Here is an 18875-nt window from a genome sequence, read left to right as displayed (position 1 = left end):
TGTGGATTGCTGCTTGGAGTGGCTATTGCACATTAGGGAAGATCTGGGCGTTTTTAAAAGTCAGATTGCAGCTTTTTAATCAGCATCATTCACCTTAAAACAACCTTTTAATTCTGGGATATTGCCACAGAAAAGAGTAGAGACACAGTTAATTTCCATGACTTCTGGGATATGGCTCAGTGATCTCCAACAGCAGGAATTTTCTTGAAGAAGATAATTATTTTCTTATTTATCTAAATGTTAATTTTGAAAATTTAGTAATATTGTATTTATTTAGGGTTTTAATTTTTAAAATTTTTTTTTTTTTTATTTCCCATGCTAAAAAGGCAGCACAAGCACCTTGAGCAATTGCAAAAGCCTTGCAGAGAAGTAATTCCTTGCCTGTGATAAATAGGAGTATATCAATGAGCAGGAGGAACATATGCTTGGCATCATTCTGAGTTGGTTTAAGTTGGAAATAGAAGTAAATTATCCTGTTAATGACTGGAGGCTGCCCTGATCAGATTGATGCTGCTTTGCAGGAGATATATTTGTGTATGTGTTTGTTTATGTGCTGGGATGGGCACATTTGCCATCAGATTTATCCTTGGATTTCTGCTAGTAAAGCACAAGAGAGTGGTGACATGGAATAAAACACATGGAGTGCTGATGATTTATTCTGTTCAGCCACAAAAAAAAAATATATATAAGAGGGTTTTTGGAGGGGGAAAATTGTGCTGTTTTGATAATTTGAGATATATTGTGACATCCACAAAGTGTTGTCAGCAGATCCTAATGGATTTATCTTCACAAGGCTGCTGGCACAGCCTAGAAATTTTAGATCTGGGCATGTGAGACTGAGCAAAGAGGGTTCTATATTAAAAAATATGGATTGCTTGCTCCTGAGTTATTGAGTTTGGGAGAATTTAGAGTGATTTTCCTGATTTTCAGGAGTTTTTCTCACCTGATGAAGTTATTGAAAAAATGTATCATTAGATAACTTTGCTCCAGATCAAAGATACAAAAATCTTCACCAACTTTTTAAATACTGGCTCAGAAATACTCCTGAAATGTGGAGGGCTTAATTGGAATAGAATCTCAGAATTCCAGAATAGTTTGGGTTGGAAGGGACCTTAAAGGTCATTTTATTCCATTGCAACTGGAATGTGAGTGTCATGGGAGCTTGGGCACCTTTTGCCACATGTGAACACAAATAGTGGAGATTTCAGTGCAGTTGTTCCAAGTTTGCATGAGGTTGGATGGGAAGAATTGCTCCTAGAATTGCTCAGAGAATCCTTTCTTTCTCAATACCTATTTATGTAACAATATTTATATTAATAGACATTTATATATAATTTGTATTTATGTATTAAACATATATATGTATTAAGCGTATATATAATGTGCATTTATGTATTATGTATTAAACATTATTTATTCTTTTATTTTGGGTAGTGCTAAAATTAGATTATTTTCAATGGCAATTAGTGCTGGCTGGTACAGGCTCTGTTTTTCCTGGGTGACACAGGTCTTTGGTCTTTAGAAAACAGTAAAACCTCATCTTTTAAGAGGCTCAAACAGCTCCTTATTCCAGATTTTTCTTCTGGAACACCTGACTTTGTTCTCTGTGCAGGACACACTTGGGAAATGAAAGCAAAACCACACTTCAGCCTCTGAAAGAAAGAAACAACATGATCAGTTTTTCAAGCAAGATAAGAGCTAACCACAAAAAAAAAAATCTGATTTAAGTTGAATGCGAGTAATTCTGAGACAGGCATCGTTATTTGTTTGTGAGCCAGGGAAAACAGCATGAGATATGCCAGGCTTGGAGATAAAATTTATTGGTGTGTCATTGGCTTAAATCCAACATTATGCTCATAAATAATCTAATCCTGGTGTGACATATTCCTGCTTGAACCTTGACTGAAAATTATTGAGAGTCATGTAATGAATTATGCAGGAGCAGACACGTGCTCGAGTCGAGGGGATGGAGCTGGAATGTGTTTGGAATTAGGGATGGCATCTACAGACAGGCGTGGAGAGAGGGCAGGGTGTCTTCCTCATGTCCAAAGGGGTGACATGGAGCCTTGTTTGTATATTGGTTATCCAGCTTTTTTTGACTCTTCTGGGATGAAGAGTGTGGTGAGGAATGTTGTTGTCACTGTGTCCGTCCCTCATGCGCCCTCAGTCTCTGAATTTGCACCAGTGAGGACTTCCCAAGGCTCCAGACAATCCCTGACTCCGACATCCAGCTGCACAGCAGGATGGGATTAATTTAGGTGACTCTCTGGGATTTTTCTGACAATCCAAGAGAAGACAAGTGCAAGGGTTTAAGTGTTAGAATGGTGACACTCAGACTCACCCAATGGGATGGGGTTTATCCCTGCAGTGGATAAAGAGATTTTAATTTGCTTTGCTTTCTGGAGACCAACAAACCCAAGATCATTTTACTGCATTAAAGATCTGGGCATGTTTTTCAGATGTAGAAGGATTTTTGGTCACTCACAGGTTCCCTCTTCACACCATTGTGTAATTTGCTGGTCACCTCTGTGTGAATCTGGGAGTAATTCATCCTGGGTATTGTGGAAAAAGAAGGGAGACCTCAGAGCCCCTTGTAGTGCTTAAAGGGGTCCGGGAGAGCTGGAGAGGGACTTGGGACAAGGGATGGAGGGACAGGACACAGGGAATGGCTTCCCACTGCTAGTGGGTAGATTAAGATGGGATTTTGGAAGGAATTCCTGGCTAGAAGTGTGGGGAGACCCTGGCACAGGTTTCCCAGAGAAGCTGTGGCTGCCCCTGGATCCCTGGAAGTGTCCAAGGGCAGGCTGGACAGGGCTTGGATCAACCTGAGATAGTGGAATGTGTCCCTGCCCATGGCAAGGGGTGGGACTGGATGATCTTTAAGGTCCCCTCCAACCCAAACCCATCCTTTCATTCCATGATTAATCACAAGAAATAATGATTTAAAGATATTTTGTGAATCTTTTTCTGCTGGGCAAATTTTACAAACTTGATAAAACATTCCAATAACAGTCCCTGACCTGCCTTGAAGCTGCATGTCCATAAAAATCCCCAGAATTCCAAAGGAGATGAAGTGGCTGATCGCACAATGATGCTGTAAATGAGACAACAATTTATTGTGGATGTGTCTGTGGCTTGGCATGTTTTGGGATCTCTAGCTGGTCACAGTGACCCCGAGATGGGTTAGAAAGTCTCTTTTCCCAGCCTGGCACTTGAAGAAGGAGTCAGAACTCTTAGTTCTTGGTCTCAAGGTTGTTTATTGTTTCTTATTTTTAAATTTTTTTCTCCTGTCCAGCCAAGATCCGCTCAGCAAGACAGTCAGAGGCACTGCCTGCCTCAGTGTTATCTTTTTATACTGAAAACCACGTGTACAATATTTACAATAACTTCCCAATACCTATCACCTATGTTAGACAGTGAGTTCCTACTCTAAACCAATCCAAAAGTGCCAACATCACAGCAGAAGATGGAGGCCAAGAAGAAAAAGAAGGAGAAAGGCTGGACACACCCAGATCCCTCCATTTTGCGCCCCTGAACCCCCATTCTAAAAACCCCAAAAAATCTATTTTTCACCCTGTGATAAATTCACTATCATTCTACTTTAAATGTCATGGCTTGGAGATCTTCATATAAGGTTGGTAATTTGCTCCATGGGTCATAATAAAAACCTCAAGCATCTTGGGCTCTGTGCCAGGGTCTCTGAGCCCCCTGGCAGGGGTCTTGGCAGTCCAGGACAGCCAGAGGGGTGTCCTGAGTTCCGACATGGATATGGGAGATGTGCTTGGGCTCAGGTGGGCTGGGTGCAGAGCATGGAATGATCCAGCTCCATCCTGGAGCACCACAGCTCATTCCCCATAACTGTGGAGTTATCCCAAGTTATCCCAGCCTGGTTGGATAGCTGCAGTTATCCAAACACGTTCCCACAAGGATCTGTGCCAGAGGCTCCCCAAAATCCAGCTCAGGCTGTTTATTGCAGCAGGACTGTGCTACCACAGCCCTTCAGCTCAGTCTGGAGGGCACTGGGTGGTTTTTTATGGGATGCCTAAGGAAACCATGGATCTGGAGAGCTGCAGGTCATGGACTTTGCTGTGAATGATGGCAATTCCTTTGCTGAGCCATTGGTGCCACTCTGCCTCGGAGTTTTTTATAGTTTCTTTATTTCCAATGCTGCCAGTCCAGGTTTCTTGGGAATGATTGTGCTGCACACATGGGCAAATGACTGACCACATTAATATTTGGCCTCTGTCTGACCCTCTGGATATAAATTAGTTTTTCTCTAACAATCTACTCTGGTATTTTCTTGAGTAATTATCTTTTGGGTTTTATTTTTTTGGAGATGGGGAGGAAGAGTTATTCTCTTTTGCAAGTAAGAACTCACCATCATTGCATTGCCTTGCAACAGATGAGAAAATAACTCTTGGAACTTCCATATTTCCATTAAGGACAGCTATGGTTCAAAATAGATCCATTTGAATGCTCTTGGAAGGCATTTATTGGTTTGGAAAAGGGTTAAGGGGAAAGGAGGACGAAACGGCTGCTTGTTGAATTGCTTGTTATATGAACGTAATTATTTTTTTGCTCTTGAGCAATTATAGATTGTAGGTTTAAATAATTGTCAGGGTGCCTACAGCTTTCTGTTGTTGTTTGAAATCTAAGGCTACGAATATAATAAGGAATATGAGATTACTTTTGCTGAATGTGGCTGTGGCAGTTCGTTTAACTCAGCAATAGTCATCAGAAAATAAAAAAAAGGAAAGAAAAGTCAATTTTTCTATTCCTTGCAGTAAACAAACCTTGTAAACAAGTTATTGTTTTCTGCAGCAAGGCCCTAGAAGTGATTCCTATTTTGCTGGTAACAAAACGTGGCTCTTTGCTTTTATAAGAGTAGAATATATTTTGTTTTGCTTCTCTCTATCTCAAGCTCCCCGAGGTGGCTTGGGAGATAAGAGAGATTTTCACAAGACAAGGGTAAGGCTTCGGTGTTATTGCAGAGATGGATTTATATGAAATGGATTACACAGCCCTGATGACATCTCTTATTTTCTGTGTATATCAAGTTCTACTTGAGTAGTGGAGCACTAAAGTGTGGCAAATGACCGGGGATGATCTAAAATGAATCTCTGCCAAGCGCTGGAATGCTCAGAGTGAAGGAAGATCACAAAATGATTTGAAAGCCTCAAATCAATGGCTGAACTAAAGATGTGATGCTTTGCAATGAAGCAAATAATCAGCTTGATGATAGGACCGTGTAGCTCTATCTTAATCTCTTCACCACATTATTGTAGCAGAGGTTCTTTTTATCCCTAACAGACTTTGGAAACATAATATATTGAGAAACTGCTCTCTTCTTGAAAGAACAGAGGAGGGTGGCCAGGTTGAGGCATGATTAGTGACAGTATCTGTGGGCTCATTCTGCTGTGCTCATTCAGATTAAGGTGCTGCACCTGGGGTGGGGCAGCCCCTGGGATCAATCCAGGCTGGGGATGAAGGGATGGAACAGGCCTGGGAGAAGGATTTGAGGGTCCTGGTGGGTGAGAGCTGGACATGACCCAGCTCAGAAACCTCAGGGGAGGCAGAGATTCTGCCCCTCTGCCCCCCTCAGGTGAGACCCCACCTGCAGAGCTGCCCCAGCCCTGGGCTCCAACATCAGAGGGGTGTGGAGATGCTGGAACAAGTCCAGAGGAGACACCAGGATGATCAGAGGGATAGAGCAGCTCTGCTGTGGGAAAGGCTGAGAGGATTCGGATTGTACAGCCTGTAAAAGAGACACTTCAGGGTGACCTACTTGCCCCTTCCAATACCTGAAGGGAACCTGAAAGAGAGATGGAGAGGGACTTTGAAATAAGACCTAGAATAACAGGACAAGAGGGATTGGCTCCAAACTGACAGGGAACAGATTTAAATTGGATATTAGCAAGGAATTCTTCCCTGGGATGGTGGATTCCTTGCTAATATCCAATTATCCAATGTCCAGGAAGGGAGGCCCTGGCACAGGGGGCCCAGAGAAGCTGTGGCTGCCCCTGGATCCCTGGAAGTGTCCAAGGCCAGGCTGGGTGGGGCTTGGAGCAACCTGGGATGGTGGGAGGTGTCCCTGCCCATGGCAAGGGGTGGGACTGGATGATCATTAAAGTCCCTTCCAACCCAAATCATTCCATGATAAGTTTTGATTCCATTTTTGTACAATTTAGGGCTGTGCTAAGAACTTCCGATGCTTTTATTCATCATATTTCCAGTGCTCAAATAATTTATTTGGTAAGAGAAGTTAGAAGCAGTAAACAAATAGTTCAAGGAACTAGATTTTTGACCATAAACTTTTACATTGTTTTCTGTGTCCTTGGGATGCTTCAGGCATCATATTTGTGGGCTAGAAATATCAGGTGTCTACAGGACTCCTCAAGATGACTCTATAATGGATTAGACATGAAACAGAAGCAATTTCAATCCCAACATTTTGCACTTAAGGGCTGATTGTCCCTGCTTTGTGGATAGCTCTTCTTTCCTTCAGGTCAGATCCATTTGTGGTGCAATATTGCTTTGGATGTCAGTCAGTTGTTCATGGAAAATGCTGCCTGTTGATCCCAGCCACAAACATTCAATCAGCTGCATTACCAAATCCCCAAACATGAAAGGAAACAGGTGTTTATTGGTTTCCCCTTCCTGAATTTTACACTTTTGTGACAGTTCTCTTTGATGTTAATGGAACGTAGGAATATCAATGACCCTGTAAATAGAAAAAGTCAACTTTTGGGGATGTTTCTCTTTTGTTCTGTGTTTGTACCCAAAACCCAGCACAGCGGAATTCAAATCTGTGGCAAAGGCTTTGTGTGCTGTGGGTTTGAAAATAGCAACACCACTAATGATGGAAATCAGCTTCAGAGAGAAAACCTTTTAGAGTCTGAGCTCAGCCTTGAATTCCCAAAGCCTCCTGCTCATCTCGTTTTTCCCAGTGCTCCACCTGTCTATATATGATTGGATTGATGATTTATACAAAGCCAAGTAGACAGATTTTAGTGAATTTTCATGAATGAAACTTGATCTAATCGATGGATTAGACTGGACCTTGACCTGGTCTAGTGGAAGGGGGCTGGAATGAGATCAGCTTTAAGGTCCTTTCCAACCCAAACCATTCTGGGGTCCGTGATGTTTCCATGATCAAAGACCAAACAGGAGTAAGACATTGAACTGGTTTTTGGATGAATTGACATTTCTGATTCCTATTCTCTCATGCTTGATCTTCAGAGAATCATGAAATATCCTGAGTTGGAAGAGGCCCACCAGGATCACTGACTGAATTAATGACCTGGCACAGGGCACCCCAACAATCCCACCCTGTGCATTCCTGAGAGCATTGTCCAAACCCTCCTGGAGCTCTGGCCACCTTGGGACCTTGACAATTCCCTTGACTCATCCCAAGTTTTACTGAAAAATACAAACCAAGCAAAATATGGGAAGGAAAAAGTTTGAAAATACAGATTTTATTAAGTGGTGTTTGTCTTACTCAACAGGCACAAAATCAGAGATTCAATAAGGTTGGAAAAGACCTCCCAGATCATCGAGTCCAACCTTTGAAAGTCACAGGCAAGGCATGAAAAAGAGATTTTTAACAAAGAACCTGTAATTGGGATCCTTTGGTATTTTTCCAAAGAGGATTCTTTTGTTTTGCCTTGGTACCACTCATACCTCAGTTGTGGAGTATTTAAATAATATTTAATATATTATAATTTATATTGGCTTGATTATTTGCAGTGATTAGAAACAAACTCTGTATCTCAAGATTAAGGAAAAAGAGAGGGAAGAACTGACAAGGCTCTTGGTTTTCTTCACTCTCACAAGTTCTCTTCCTGAAAAGTGGATTATTGAGATTCTGATTATTCAGGTCCACAGTGAAATTCTGGAGGGTCCAAGTGCTGCTCATGGGTGGAACCTGAGGTGCACCATTGTTCTCCTGGCTCTACCAGGTTTGGGGAAGTGTCATAGGCACAGGGACATTCTTGGCCAGCTCTCAAAGGTCACAAATTTTGGCTTCTGCTGCTTTTCCATATTCTTCCAGTGTGTGGTGAGAACCTTTCAGGTCACCAGAAATGATTTTTTGGCTGGGCTGTATCTTCCAGTTTCTGGGAATTAGATGCAAGTTTTCCAATAGAGAATTCTGGTGATGGAATTTTATTGTGTGGAGTCACCAGAAAGCAGCTCTCTGGATTTTCAGGAGAAAAATGGTTTAAATATCCCTGCTTTTTGGGTGGGAAGGATATGGAGGCAGCGATTAAGGCCACCCTGGGAAGTGCTGGGATTCACTGACTTGGGTCTGTCCCTGCTCTCTGCTGGTTAAGCTCAAAATTGCATTGAAATAGGAATATATGAAACCTCTTGTGTTCTGCCTGGGAAGTTCAGAGCAACTGTGCTTTGTGCCTTATTAACATTCTGGATATTGGCTTCAGCTTTGTTTGAATCCTGTTGAGTTTGTATTATTTATAACTTGTAACATGCTTTAGAATGGGTTTGATAAACACATTTTGAAGTCGCTTTCTGTATCTCCCCATTGCTTTTCCCAGTTTGAGTGCTGTTGTCTTCAAGGGTTTTTTTCCAAAGTCATCCTTCTGACACATTTCCCATGCTGAAAACATGGCAGTTTTTTCTCTTGACAGTAAAATATTCCTTCCCTCTGATGATAATCTGCTTTTCCTTTTGCAATAATCTGTTGTGCAGCTTTTATCCAAACATCCATCCGTACACAAACACGTGCCCACGCCCGCGTCCAACGTCAGCAGCCACAGGCAGGAACCAATTTCCTGGGCATTTGTTAATTTGAATGAACATGAGGCTTCTGCTTCTCCTATGGAAAGAAAAAAAAGAAGCAAACCCAACAGTTTCACTTGGGAATTCATGCAGTGTGAACAGAACACATCTTGGCAAAACGGTGAGCCAAGAAATTCCTCTTTAGTTGCTCTGTTAGGCAAACTGCATTTTAAATTTCTTGCCCAGGGCTTTGTTTGACTTGCCCCAGGCAAGCTGTTCAACATATTTATCAACCCTGTTGGAGCATTAGAGCCAACGCTCATCGAGGAAGATCATCCTCTTAATGCCATCTGTCATCAGCAGTTTCATTTCTTTCAGCTCAACTTGTTCTGTTTCACCGTTTTTTTCTCCCTATTCCTCCCAACCATTTCTTAGCTGATTGTTTCCCAGTGATCTCAAATATTCTGTGATTGCTCAGATATTCGGGGACTGTTGGATGTTAAACCCCTGAGGGTATCAGTGGTACAATTTTGTTTAAATCCTGATTGATAACATTAATCCTATATGGATCCAGATGGCTTCCAAAGCACCCTACGTGTCTCAGTGCTGTGCAAAAGATGAGAGTGCATTTCAATCTGACTCTGGAATTCTTTCCAGATCCTCGACAAGAACTTGAAGAAACTCAGAACAAAGGCTCTGGGGTAGTTTGATGCTGAATTTTTATCTTGAGGACATGGCTTTGATCATTTTAGATTTTCAAGGCCTTAATAAGAGTTGTGTAAGTGCACAGACAGTATCAAAGTGTTCAGCAAAGCTCTATCTGAGGGATACAGCACAACAAAGCTGTATCCCTTCCCAAGGGATTTGGAATCCAGTTTGCTCTTGGAGCAAATGGTTTGGGTTGGAAGGGACCTTAGAGATCATCCAGTTCCCATGGACAGGGACACCTTCCACTGCCCCAGGGCACTCCAAGCCCTGTCCAACCTTGGGCACTTCCAGGGATGCAGGAGAGCCACAACTTCTCTGGAAATTCTACTCAAGGTCCACAGCCAAGAATTTCTTCCCAAATCACATCCATCCCTGCCCTCTGGCAGTGAGAAGCCATTCCCTGTGTCCTGTCTCTCCATCCCTTGTCCCCAGTCCCTCTCCAGCTCTCCTGGAGCCCCTTTAGATCCTGGAAGGGGCTCTGAGCTCTCCCTGAATCCTTCTCTTCTCCAGATGAGCACCCCCAGCTCTCCCAGCCTGGAGGGTCTCCAGCCCTTGGAACATTTGTGGATTTCTGTGGATTCCTGTGGACTCTCCCCAGCAGATCCTCCAGAGATCTGCAGGTTCCCATCACAGCTTCCTTGCCCATGTTTTTTGGGGAGGGAACACAATGGTGCTCACCAAGATCTCATCCTGACCTTCCTTGGTGAAGCCAAGGTCCCCTCTTCGGCCTGAGGAGCTCTAAGAATTAATGGCTGCCACGATTTCAGAGCACAGAGCATCAATATCCCTTTGGCTCCGTGCTCAGAAATATCAGTACTTGGACTGTCTTCAATCAATCAGCTGTACCAACTGCTCTCCACAGTTTTTTTTAAGGAGGAAAATGCCAATCACACTCGGCATTTGGCTGAAATGTATGGAATGAGCATTATTCTATAGGGATGGAACTTGCCGAGGCTCAATTCCAGCTAGGGAAGGATGGGGAGGGGGAGAAATAAAACAAAAAACAAAAAAATCATTTCAGGTCGAAGCAGCTGAGCATTTCCTTCTCCAGATTTTTTAGAGGGAACAAAATCAATAGTATTCAAAATCTGGGCCAAGTCCTGTGCTGGCCAAGGGAAGCAGGATGCTGGCAGCTGTGCCTGCAGCTCCCGGAGATGCTGGCTCGGGCAGGAAGCTCTGAGGTAGTCGGTGGGATGTGCTCTTGGCTGTCCTTTGCTTCCTCAGTGTATGGGAGCAGCCTGTGGCTGGATCCTGTGGCACTGGAGCAGCTGGCACAGCCACTGCTCCCAGGGACTCCGAGCAGAGCCTGGCACGAGAGTCTGGAAAGATCCTGTCCCACTCCTTCCCCTCCTCTGGGCATTGGGAAGAGGTTTTCCTCTGCTCTTTATTCTCCCAGCACGTTTTATTATATTTAAAACTGACATTTCCCCCCCTCCATCCACCGTACACACCCCTCCCAGCTGGGGGAACACATCCCAAAATCCCGCTAACAGAAGGAGGAGCAGGATCCGTGTCCTTTGCAGTTCATCTTCCTCAGCGAGGCATTGCTGGCATGGGAACAGCTCCTTAGTCTGTTGCATGGAAAAGTGCCTTGGAGTGTGGGTGTAGGGATGGCAGGCGGCGGGCCAGGAGAGGCTTGGCATGCCAAGGAAATAATGCATTCATTCTTCAAAATATGACAAAAAAAAGTCTTCTGGATGTCCTGTTGGATCTGCTGTGGGAAGGCAGGGAGAGAGGGAAGGCTTGGAAATAAAGCTGGCAGGAGGGAAAGGTCGGTGGGAAGTCAGGTGTGTCTGCACCTGATGCTGCCAGAGAAGGATATTCCACAAAAATAAAGGACAAAAGGCATTAAAAATATTGCCCAAATGAAAACATTTTATATCTGTACATGATAAGAAATGAAAATTGGCCAGTGTAGAACACAATGTACCCCTGTGACTTTCTTTAAATAAATGGAATAAATGGGAGGCTGAGGGTCCCCGAAGCTTCCATTGAGCTCCGGAGTTAATGGGTGTTAATTAGCACAGAATGGGTGCCGCTTGTGAGGCTGGAGTTTGGGTCAGGAGCACCCTTCTTATGCAAATTTGTTGCCTGTGCTCATTTGCATAATGGAATCATAAATAGGAATTTGCATCAGGGAATCTTCTTGGAGACCAAGGATCATTCAGATATGATAGGAACAGGTATTGGAGAAGAGATCAGAACAAAGGTGAGGAAAGGTTTCCTTTGGAGGTTGTGGAGCTTCTTGTGGGATTGGAGAAAATGTCTGGAATGTTGAATAATTTTCGAATAAGTTTTCCAGTTGATTTTTTGGTGCTGTTTGATGGCTTCTGTACACAGTACACACAAAAAAGGAATTAACAATATTACAAGCTGTGAACATTATTATGAGGATAGATTACTTTGGAATTAGTAATTTTGTCTGGGACTCATCTCTGCAGCACAGAGTCCTACTGAGCTTGTAGGGCTGGTCATTTTTTATGGATGTGGAAGAGAAATAGACACAAAATCAGACACAAATAACTGTATTTAGGGAGATTTGATTCAACTTCAGATTCAGGGACTCTCAGGGTTTTGTAATGTCTGTGTCTGGGGTAGGGACTGGTTTCTCCTGTCTTAAGATATGCAAATGGGACACTCTGGTGTGACCCAACTGGAGCTGTGGGATCCCCAGTATCAGGAGGATGTGGAGCTGCTGGAGAGAGACCAGAGGAATCCACAGAGATGTTCCAAGGGCTGGAGCCCCTCTGCTCTGGAGCCAGGCTGGGAGAGCTGGGGGTGCTCACCTGGAGAAGAGAAGGATCCAGGAAGAGCTCAGAGTCCCTTCCAGGGCCTAAAGGGGCTCCAGGAGAGCTGGAGAGGGACTGGGGACAAGGGATGGAGGGATAGGACACAGGGAATGGCTGCACACTGCCAGAAGGCAGGGATGGATGGGATATTGGGAAGGAATAGTTGGCTGTGAGGGTGGTGAGGCCCTGGAATAGAATTCCCAGAGGAGCTGTGGCTGCCCCTGGATCCCTGGAAGTGTCCAAGGCCAGGCTGGACAAGGCTTGGAGCACCCTGGGACAGTGGGAGGTGTCCTTGCCCATGGCAGGGGGTGGAACTGGGTGATCCCTAAGGTCCCTTCGCACCCAAACCATTCCCTGATTCCATGACTTCCATTTGCCATGTCCAGGAGTGTTTACCCTGCCCTTTCACGTGTCTCTCCTGAATTCTGTGTCATTTATGTCAGCCTTGTGCACACAGATGTCCTGGATATCCTCAGGCATCTCAAATGATCCCAAATGTCTCCATTTAGGGAAATAAATGAATCCCTGGATGTTGAAGCTCCTGTGCAGACCTGGTCAATGTGGTTAATCCATAAAAGCTGCTCATCCCTGCTAACACCTGAAGTTCCATTCTGCTCTGTTTGTCTCGGAATATTTCAAATTTTTTTTATCTCTACAAATGGAGTGCTTATCTCTCTTATCAGAGTAGCACTTTGCTTTCATTATTTTAGAAGAATATTTCAGCTTATGCTGACTATTTATTAAGAATATGCAAATTACAGGGTTGCCTATGGAAACACAGGGTCCTTGGTGACAAAAAACCCTGTTCAGAGGATCTATAGGAGTGTGGATCCATAAAGAGAATAGCTGGAGAAAATGGATGTGGATGCTGGAATGGAATATAGATTCTATAATTTAATCCCCAATTGTTTGATTAATATTTTTTCATAGGGATGCTTGAAAATTTAAAGATTCCTGTCTGAATCTGTTTGGGTTTGAAGTTCAAAACCAGAAAAAAAAGAAATTAAAACGCCTTTTGAAATTTCAATTAAGAGTCAGTCAAAACCCATCACTATTCTTGTTTTTGTTTTGCAAATTAGCAATTAAAAAGTGACAAATGTCTTCAGTGCTGAAACACTCCTCTGCAATACCCATTATGTTCAAATAAGACTTTTTATTTTTTCTAGAAGCATGAGTGTTTCCCTGTTTCCTTCTTTTTTTTCTTCCTCTTAGGAATGCCTCCAGAAGGTCCCTCTGTAACTCCAAAGCTGCACTCACTTCCCCACTATTGGGGATTATGCAAATCTCTTCATGAATAGTTTAAAATCACATTCATGTTTTTGAGTTTTAAATTATAATATGGGTGGCTTATTTTGCTTTTATGGTTCTTTACCTCCTTGTTTTTTTTTACTTATTTGTTTCCCCCTTTGCGTTTTTATTTAATTATTTAAATTTATTATTTGAATTATTTACTTCTTCAGTTTCCGTACTAAAGTAGTAATAATTAAAGGATGTAAACTTTTTTTTTTGTACTACACGACCACGCGAAACCTTGAACTGAAATTATTGCCCTGTTTTGGTGATAATTGTCCACATTAACCATGGCTAGAGGCAGCCAGTGCTCTGGAAAACAGGCACTCCATGAGCTCACGTGTCTAATTCCAGAATATTATGTGGGATTTTATTGTTAATATTTCTCTCCTTATGACAATTTCTCTGTCGAACGTGGCACCACTTTAGCAGCATAACAAACATCAGCTGAATGGATTAATGCTGGGGAAAGCAATTTAGTGCTGGATTGTTGTAAATGATGTCTCTTTACCAGCAGGTTGTTTTATTATGACAAAGATTTCAATTTTATCTGTTCTCGGGGATGGGAGGATTTATTGTTTGTGTGAGGTGGCAGCACACTTGAGAAAATGATGAGAGCAGTTCTTCAGGAGAATAAAATCCCTTTCTCTCCGGGAAAGGGCGGCACAATAAACTCAGGGATCAGCTGGAAGAGGGAAAGATGGAGGAACCATGATGGGGACACAGGTCACTGGTGAAATCCACAGAGTCACAAAATAGTTCAGGTCCAGCCATCCCCCAGCACTGCCAAGGCCACCACTGACCCATGTCCCCAAGTGCCACATCCCCAAAACTTTTAAATCCCACCAGGGATGAGGAATCCACCCTGCCCTGGAAAGAGGGGTCAGGGGTCAGAGATGATTATCAATGAGAGAATCCCCAATAATAGTTATTGATCAGGTCATTGGCCACAGCCCTGATGATCAGGGATTTCAACAGCAACATTAGTGATTTATTGAGCATTAAAATCCCTGAAATAAAACAGTAAGAATGAGCATTTCTGTATTGTATTTTGAGTTGGGCCTGTATGTGAGCTCAAACCCGAGTTTGGGTTGTCTTCTTAATCTTGGGTTGCTCATTCACGCATTCCTAGGTACTGGCCTAGGAATATGATGTGGAAGAAAATGTGGATCTGTCCCATTCCTTGGCATGGATGATGTTTTTCCTTGGCCTCCCCTCACTGTGTTTGTCCAGCCAGTGGTAGTTTGATAAATTGCCTCCTATGAGAGCCTCAGCCTCTTTCCCTGCCCCTGGAAAGAGGGGTCAGAGATGATTATCAATGAGAGAATCCCCAATAATAGTTATTGATCAGGTCATTGGCCACAGCCCTGATGATCAGGGATTTCAACAGCAACATTAGTGATTTATTGAGCATTAAAATCCCTGAAAAAAACCAGTAAGAATGAGCATTTCTGCTTTGTATTTTGAGTTGGGCCTGGATCTGAGCTCAAACCTGAGTTTGGGTTGTCTTCTTAATGTAATGTGGAAGAAAATGTGGATCTGCCCCATTCCTTGGCATGGATGATGTTGCTCTTTGGCCTCCCCTCAGTGTGTTTGTCCAGCCAGTGGTAGTTTGATAAATTGCTTCCTGTGAGAGGCTCAGCCTCACCTGCTGTGGGGGCACAGCTAGAATTTTAGGCAGCTGGAGCTCAAACTTCCCTTGGAATATTAAGGATGCAAAGCACTGAAGTATTAGAGTTGGGCAGGAGTTTATTTTCCATGTGTCTCATGCAGATCCAGACTTGGGATCTAAGCAAAAAAAAAAACCCAAAACAAGTTAAATCACCCTTGGAAGGAGTTTCATACAGTCTTGGTGTGCCCAATTCCCAATTCCATGGGAGTTCCTGGCTCTGCTCTGGAGCCAGGATGGGAGAGCTGGGGGTGCTCACCTGGAGAAGGATCCAGGGAGAGCTCAGAGCCCCTTCCAGGGCCTAAAGGGGCTCCAGGAGAGCTGGAGAGGGACTGGGGACAAGGATGGAGGGACAGGACACAGGGAATGGCTGCACACTGCCAGAGGGCAGGGATAGATGGAAGGAATTTTTGGCTGTAGGGGTAGGGAGGCCCAGGAATAGAATTCCCAGAGAAGCTGTGGCTGCTCCTGGATCCCTAAAAGTGTCCAGGATCAGGCTGGATGGGCCTTGGAGACACCAGTCTGATTTAGGTGAGGAACCCAAGTCCAAGAGCCCTGGTTGTCTCTGTAACCAAGGGACAATAACTGCAATTTCATCATCAATTTGTATCTTCTGCAGGAATTGTCCTCAAGAGTTCCTGCCTATTTCCAGGATCTCCAGGAGCAGCCTTGGCTTTTAATTGCTGCAGCTTGCTTAAGCATCTGAATTAGAAGTAGAAATCCCAGTTCCGTACTTTTTGGTGAATTAAAACTTAAATTTGAAGGTAATTTCTGAAGGTTCAAAGAAGGAACATTGTGAGGCATCAAGGAGGGGCTGCTCTGCTCTTCTGGTTGTGCTTTGAAGGATCATTTCTATGACTTTTTACCCTGTTATATCTGCAGGGTTACCTGGAGAAAACTCTCATGAATCACTAATTTCTGTGTATACAGAAATAGTGTATTTAATGTTTATTTTTACTGCCTTTATTTCAACTGTTTTAGAAAGGGAATAGCAACAGGATGTTATAATTGAAAAGAAAAATGCATTGCTCTAATTTGACAATACTGGAATCTTCATGACACTCTAAATAAAAACTTTAATAAATAGTCCCTTAAACATTTATTTAACTAAGCCATCAGAGAATTGTCAGTGTAGGTGGTGCTTATTCCTTTAACCAGAAGAGGTTTTAATTTAGACCCTTAAACAGTCTGATGTCCTTTGATAATTGGCCATGGGGGCGAATGACTACAAAAATCTTGTCTGAACATCAAATATCTCTGTGCATAAATTGTTAAGCTGAAGCATTTTTCCCTTTTTATAACATATAATATAATCCATTATTGCTTCCACCTCTGCCTGAAAGCAGAAAATTAAATAACTGTTTGGCATTAATACAAATTATTGTGTTTTGACAGCTTCCTAATCACTTCAGGTAAAAATGGTGCTGCACAAACAGCACAATTGCCTTATAAGAAATTATTTTTTGGTGTGTGCATGAGATTTCTCCTTGTTTGGGCCCTCAAACCCTTTCAAGGTTTGTCCTCTGTGATAAATTGATATTCAGAAGCATAAATCAGGCTGTGCTTGAGTCGTGCTCTGATGCAGAATGGATTTCTCTTTATAGTTACTCTATAAATAAACTTGGACAACACTTGACCAGCAGGTGCTGCCGATAGATGTTCCTTCCACTATGCCCTGTATCAATTAATATGCAAATGAGTGATTGAGTATTGGCAGATTTTGACCTCTCAATGTGTATTTTGTGCCCTCTTCAGGTATGGGGTGTTTCTGGGGAGCTGAGAGGAAGTTCTGGAGGCAGAAAGGAGTGTATTCCACTCAAGTGGGTTATGCAGGAGGACATACCCCAAACCCTACCTACAAGGAGGTCTGCTCAGGTGAGTCTTTCCTCTTTGGTTTTTAAGGATCAGGAGTGGACTCCTGAATTATGAATGTGAAGAGTGAAATGCGTGTCTGTGACTGAGGAGATTTGGGGTTGACTTTACATCCCAAACTGTACTGAAATCTATGAATGCCCATCCCATTGCTGTCTCCTAATAATTAATGAGTCAGTGTATGAACAAATATTCTATTCTGATTAATAATCTGTTAATTCTTCACACACTTCAGTGCACAGCATCTTGTCATTTCCAGGCCGAACCCTTGCATTTATTTTTTACTCTGCACTACAAAACTCCAATGCAGTTTCTTTCTGTGATCTAAACCAAAGAAACTCTGGTAGCCACCTAATGCTGCTGGAGGAGAAAATCCTGTTCTTTCTTGGACACACTTGGAAGTTTTCCTTTGGTTTATTTTCTTGTTGACATTTTTATGCCAAATGGTGACACTGGGGCTTGTTCTTAGTGACAAACTCTCACATGGGCTTCATGGAAAGGGTGTGAAAAGTGACACGGACAAATAATGGGCACTTGAAGCCCTGTGCAGAGGTGCTGCAAGGCAGCCAAAAAGGCAGAAACTTGCTGGAAATTGTGAAAAGTGGGGAAAAGGGATGATTTGAGGTGGAATGGAGTGGAATGGAAATAGAAATAGAAGGAAAAGGAAAAGGAAAAGGAAAAGGAAAAGGAAAAGGAAAAGGAAAAGGAAAAGGAAAAGGAAAAGGAAAAGGAAAAGGAAAAGGAAAAGGAAAAGGAAAAGGAAGGGAAAGGGAATTAAATTGGAATGGAATGGAATGGAATGGAATGGAATGGAATGGAATGGAATGGAAATAGAAATAGAATTAAAAATGAAAAGGGAAGGGGAGGGAAGGGAAGGAAAAATGAAAAGGAAGTGAAAAAGAAAAAGGGAAAATGAAAGGGAAAGTGAAAAGGAAAAGGAAAGAGAAAATGCAAGGAAAGGGAATTAAATTTGAGTTGAATGGAAAATTATTTTTCCACTTTATGGGAGAAGGGAAGGGAAATTAAATTTGATTAGAATGGAATGGAAAATTCTTTTTCCATTTTCTGGTGACAGCCATACAGAGGACAATCTGAAAAAGCCTTCTGGAGGGTGTGCAGGATTTGGAGCTATTTTCAGTGCGTTCTCCTAATACATAAATACACCATTTTTGGCCAGCATTACACAACCCAGGATGTTCATTCAGCACCAAACATCTTTTCATATTTTGCTTACAGATGTTCAGAACAATTCTGTTGCTCTGTATATTCATAAGCTTTTAGAAATCTGCATAGCTCAAGTGGCACTGAAATCAGAAGGGAAGAACTCTGCTGTTGTTATGCATAAACTGGGGATGTACAATTACCATATAAAATACGCAGCTAACGATGATTTCCTTAAAAACAGGGTCGTTTATAGGCTTGTGGTTCAGGCTGTTCACATGTGAGCAGGTCATTTGGGTTTGCTTTCAGTTGTTTTCTTTGTTTATCTTCAGTGACTGGAATGTAGAGAAAAATAAAGCATGTCTGGTTATTGTATGATATTAGTTAGAAGGCTGAGATTCAGTGAATTAAACCAATTTATAATCTTGTCAATTCTCATCTTTCTGAGGCATTTTCTCTCATGCACAAATCACAATTTCTAATAGTTAACAATTCAATATAACAATGTGCCACACAGACTTTGTTTCTGCTCTGAGTTATGTAAAATATTTGGCTGTGAAGTTGTTTCACATTTCCTAAGCAGAAAATCCATGTTTTTCTGAGAAATACTACAGCTTCTTCCATAAGAATTATTATTTTGACTGATTCTT

General features: G+C 42.5%; 1 protein-coding gene across 2 annotated transcripts in view; it reads left to right on the top strand.

Moving 5' to 3' along the window:
* Positions 1–18875, top strand: part of MSRA (methionine sulfoxide reductase A) — a 240447-nt gene that overhangs the window by 96791 nt on the left and 124781 nt on the right. For both annotated transcript variants that reach the window (XM_058801816.1, XM_058801817.1), the window contains exon 3: positions 16948–17067. In XM_058801816.1, coding sequence (XP_058657799.1) covers positions 16948–17067 — 120 coding nt within the window. The remainder of the gene's footprint in view (positions 1–16947; positions 17068–18875) is intronic.

This window comes from Ammospiza caudacuta, chromosome 3 (genome assembly GCF_027887145.1).
Source record: "Ammospiza caudacuta isolate bAmmCau1 chromosome 3, bAmmCau1.pri, whole genome shotgun sequence".
Taxonomy (NCBI): Eukaryota; Metazoa; Chordata; class Aves; order Passeriformes; family Passerellidae; genus Ammospiza; species Ammospiza caudacuta.
This window is presented reverse-complemented; position numbering and strand designations above follow the sequence as displayed.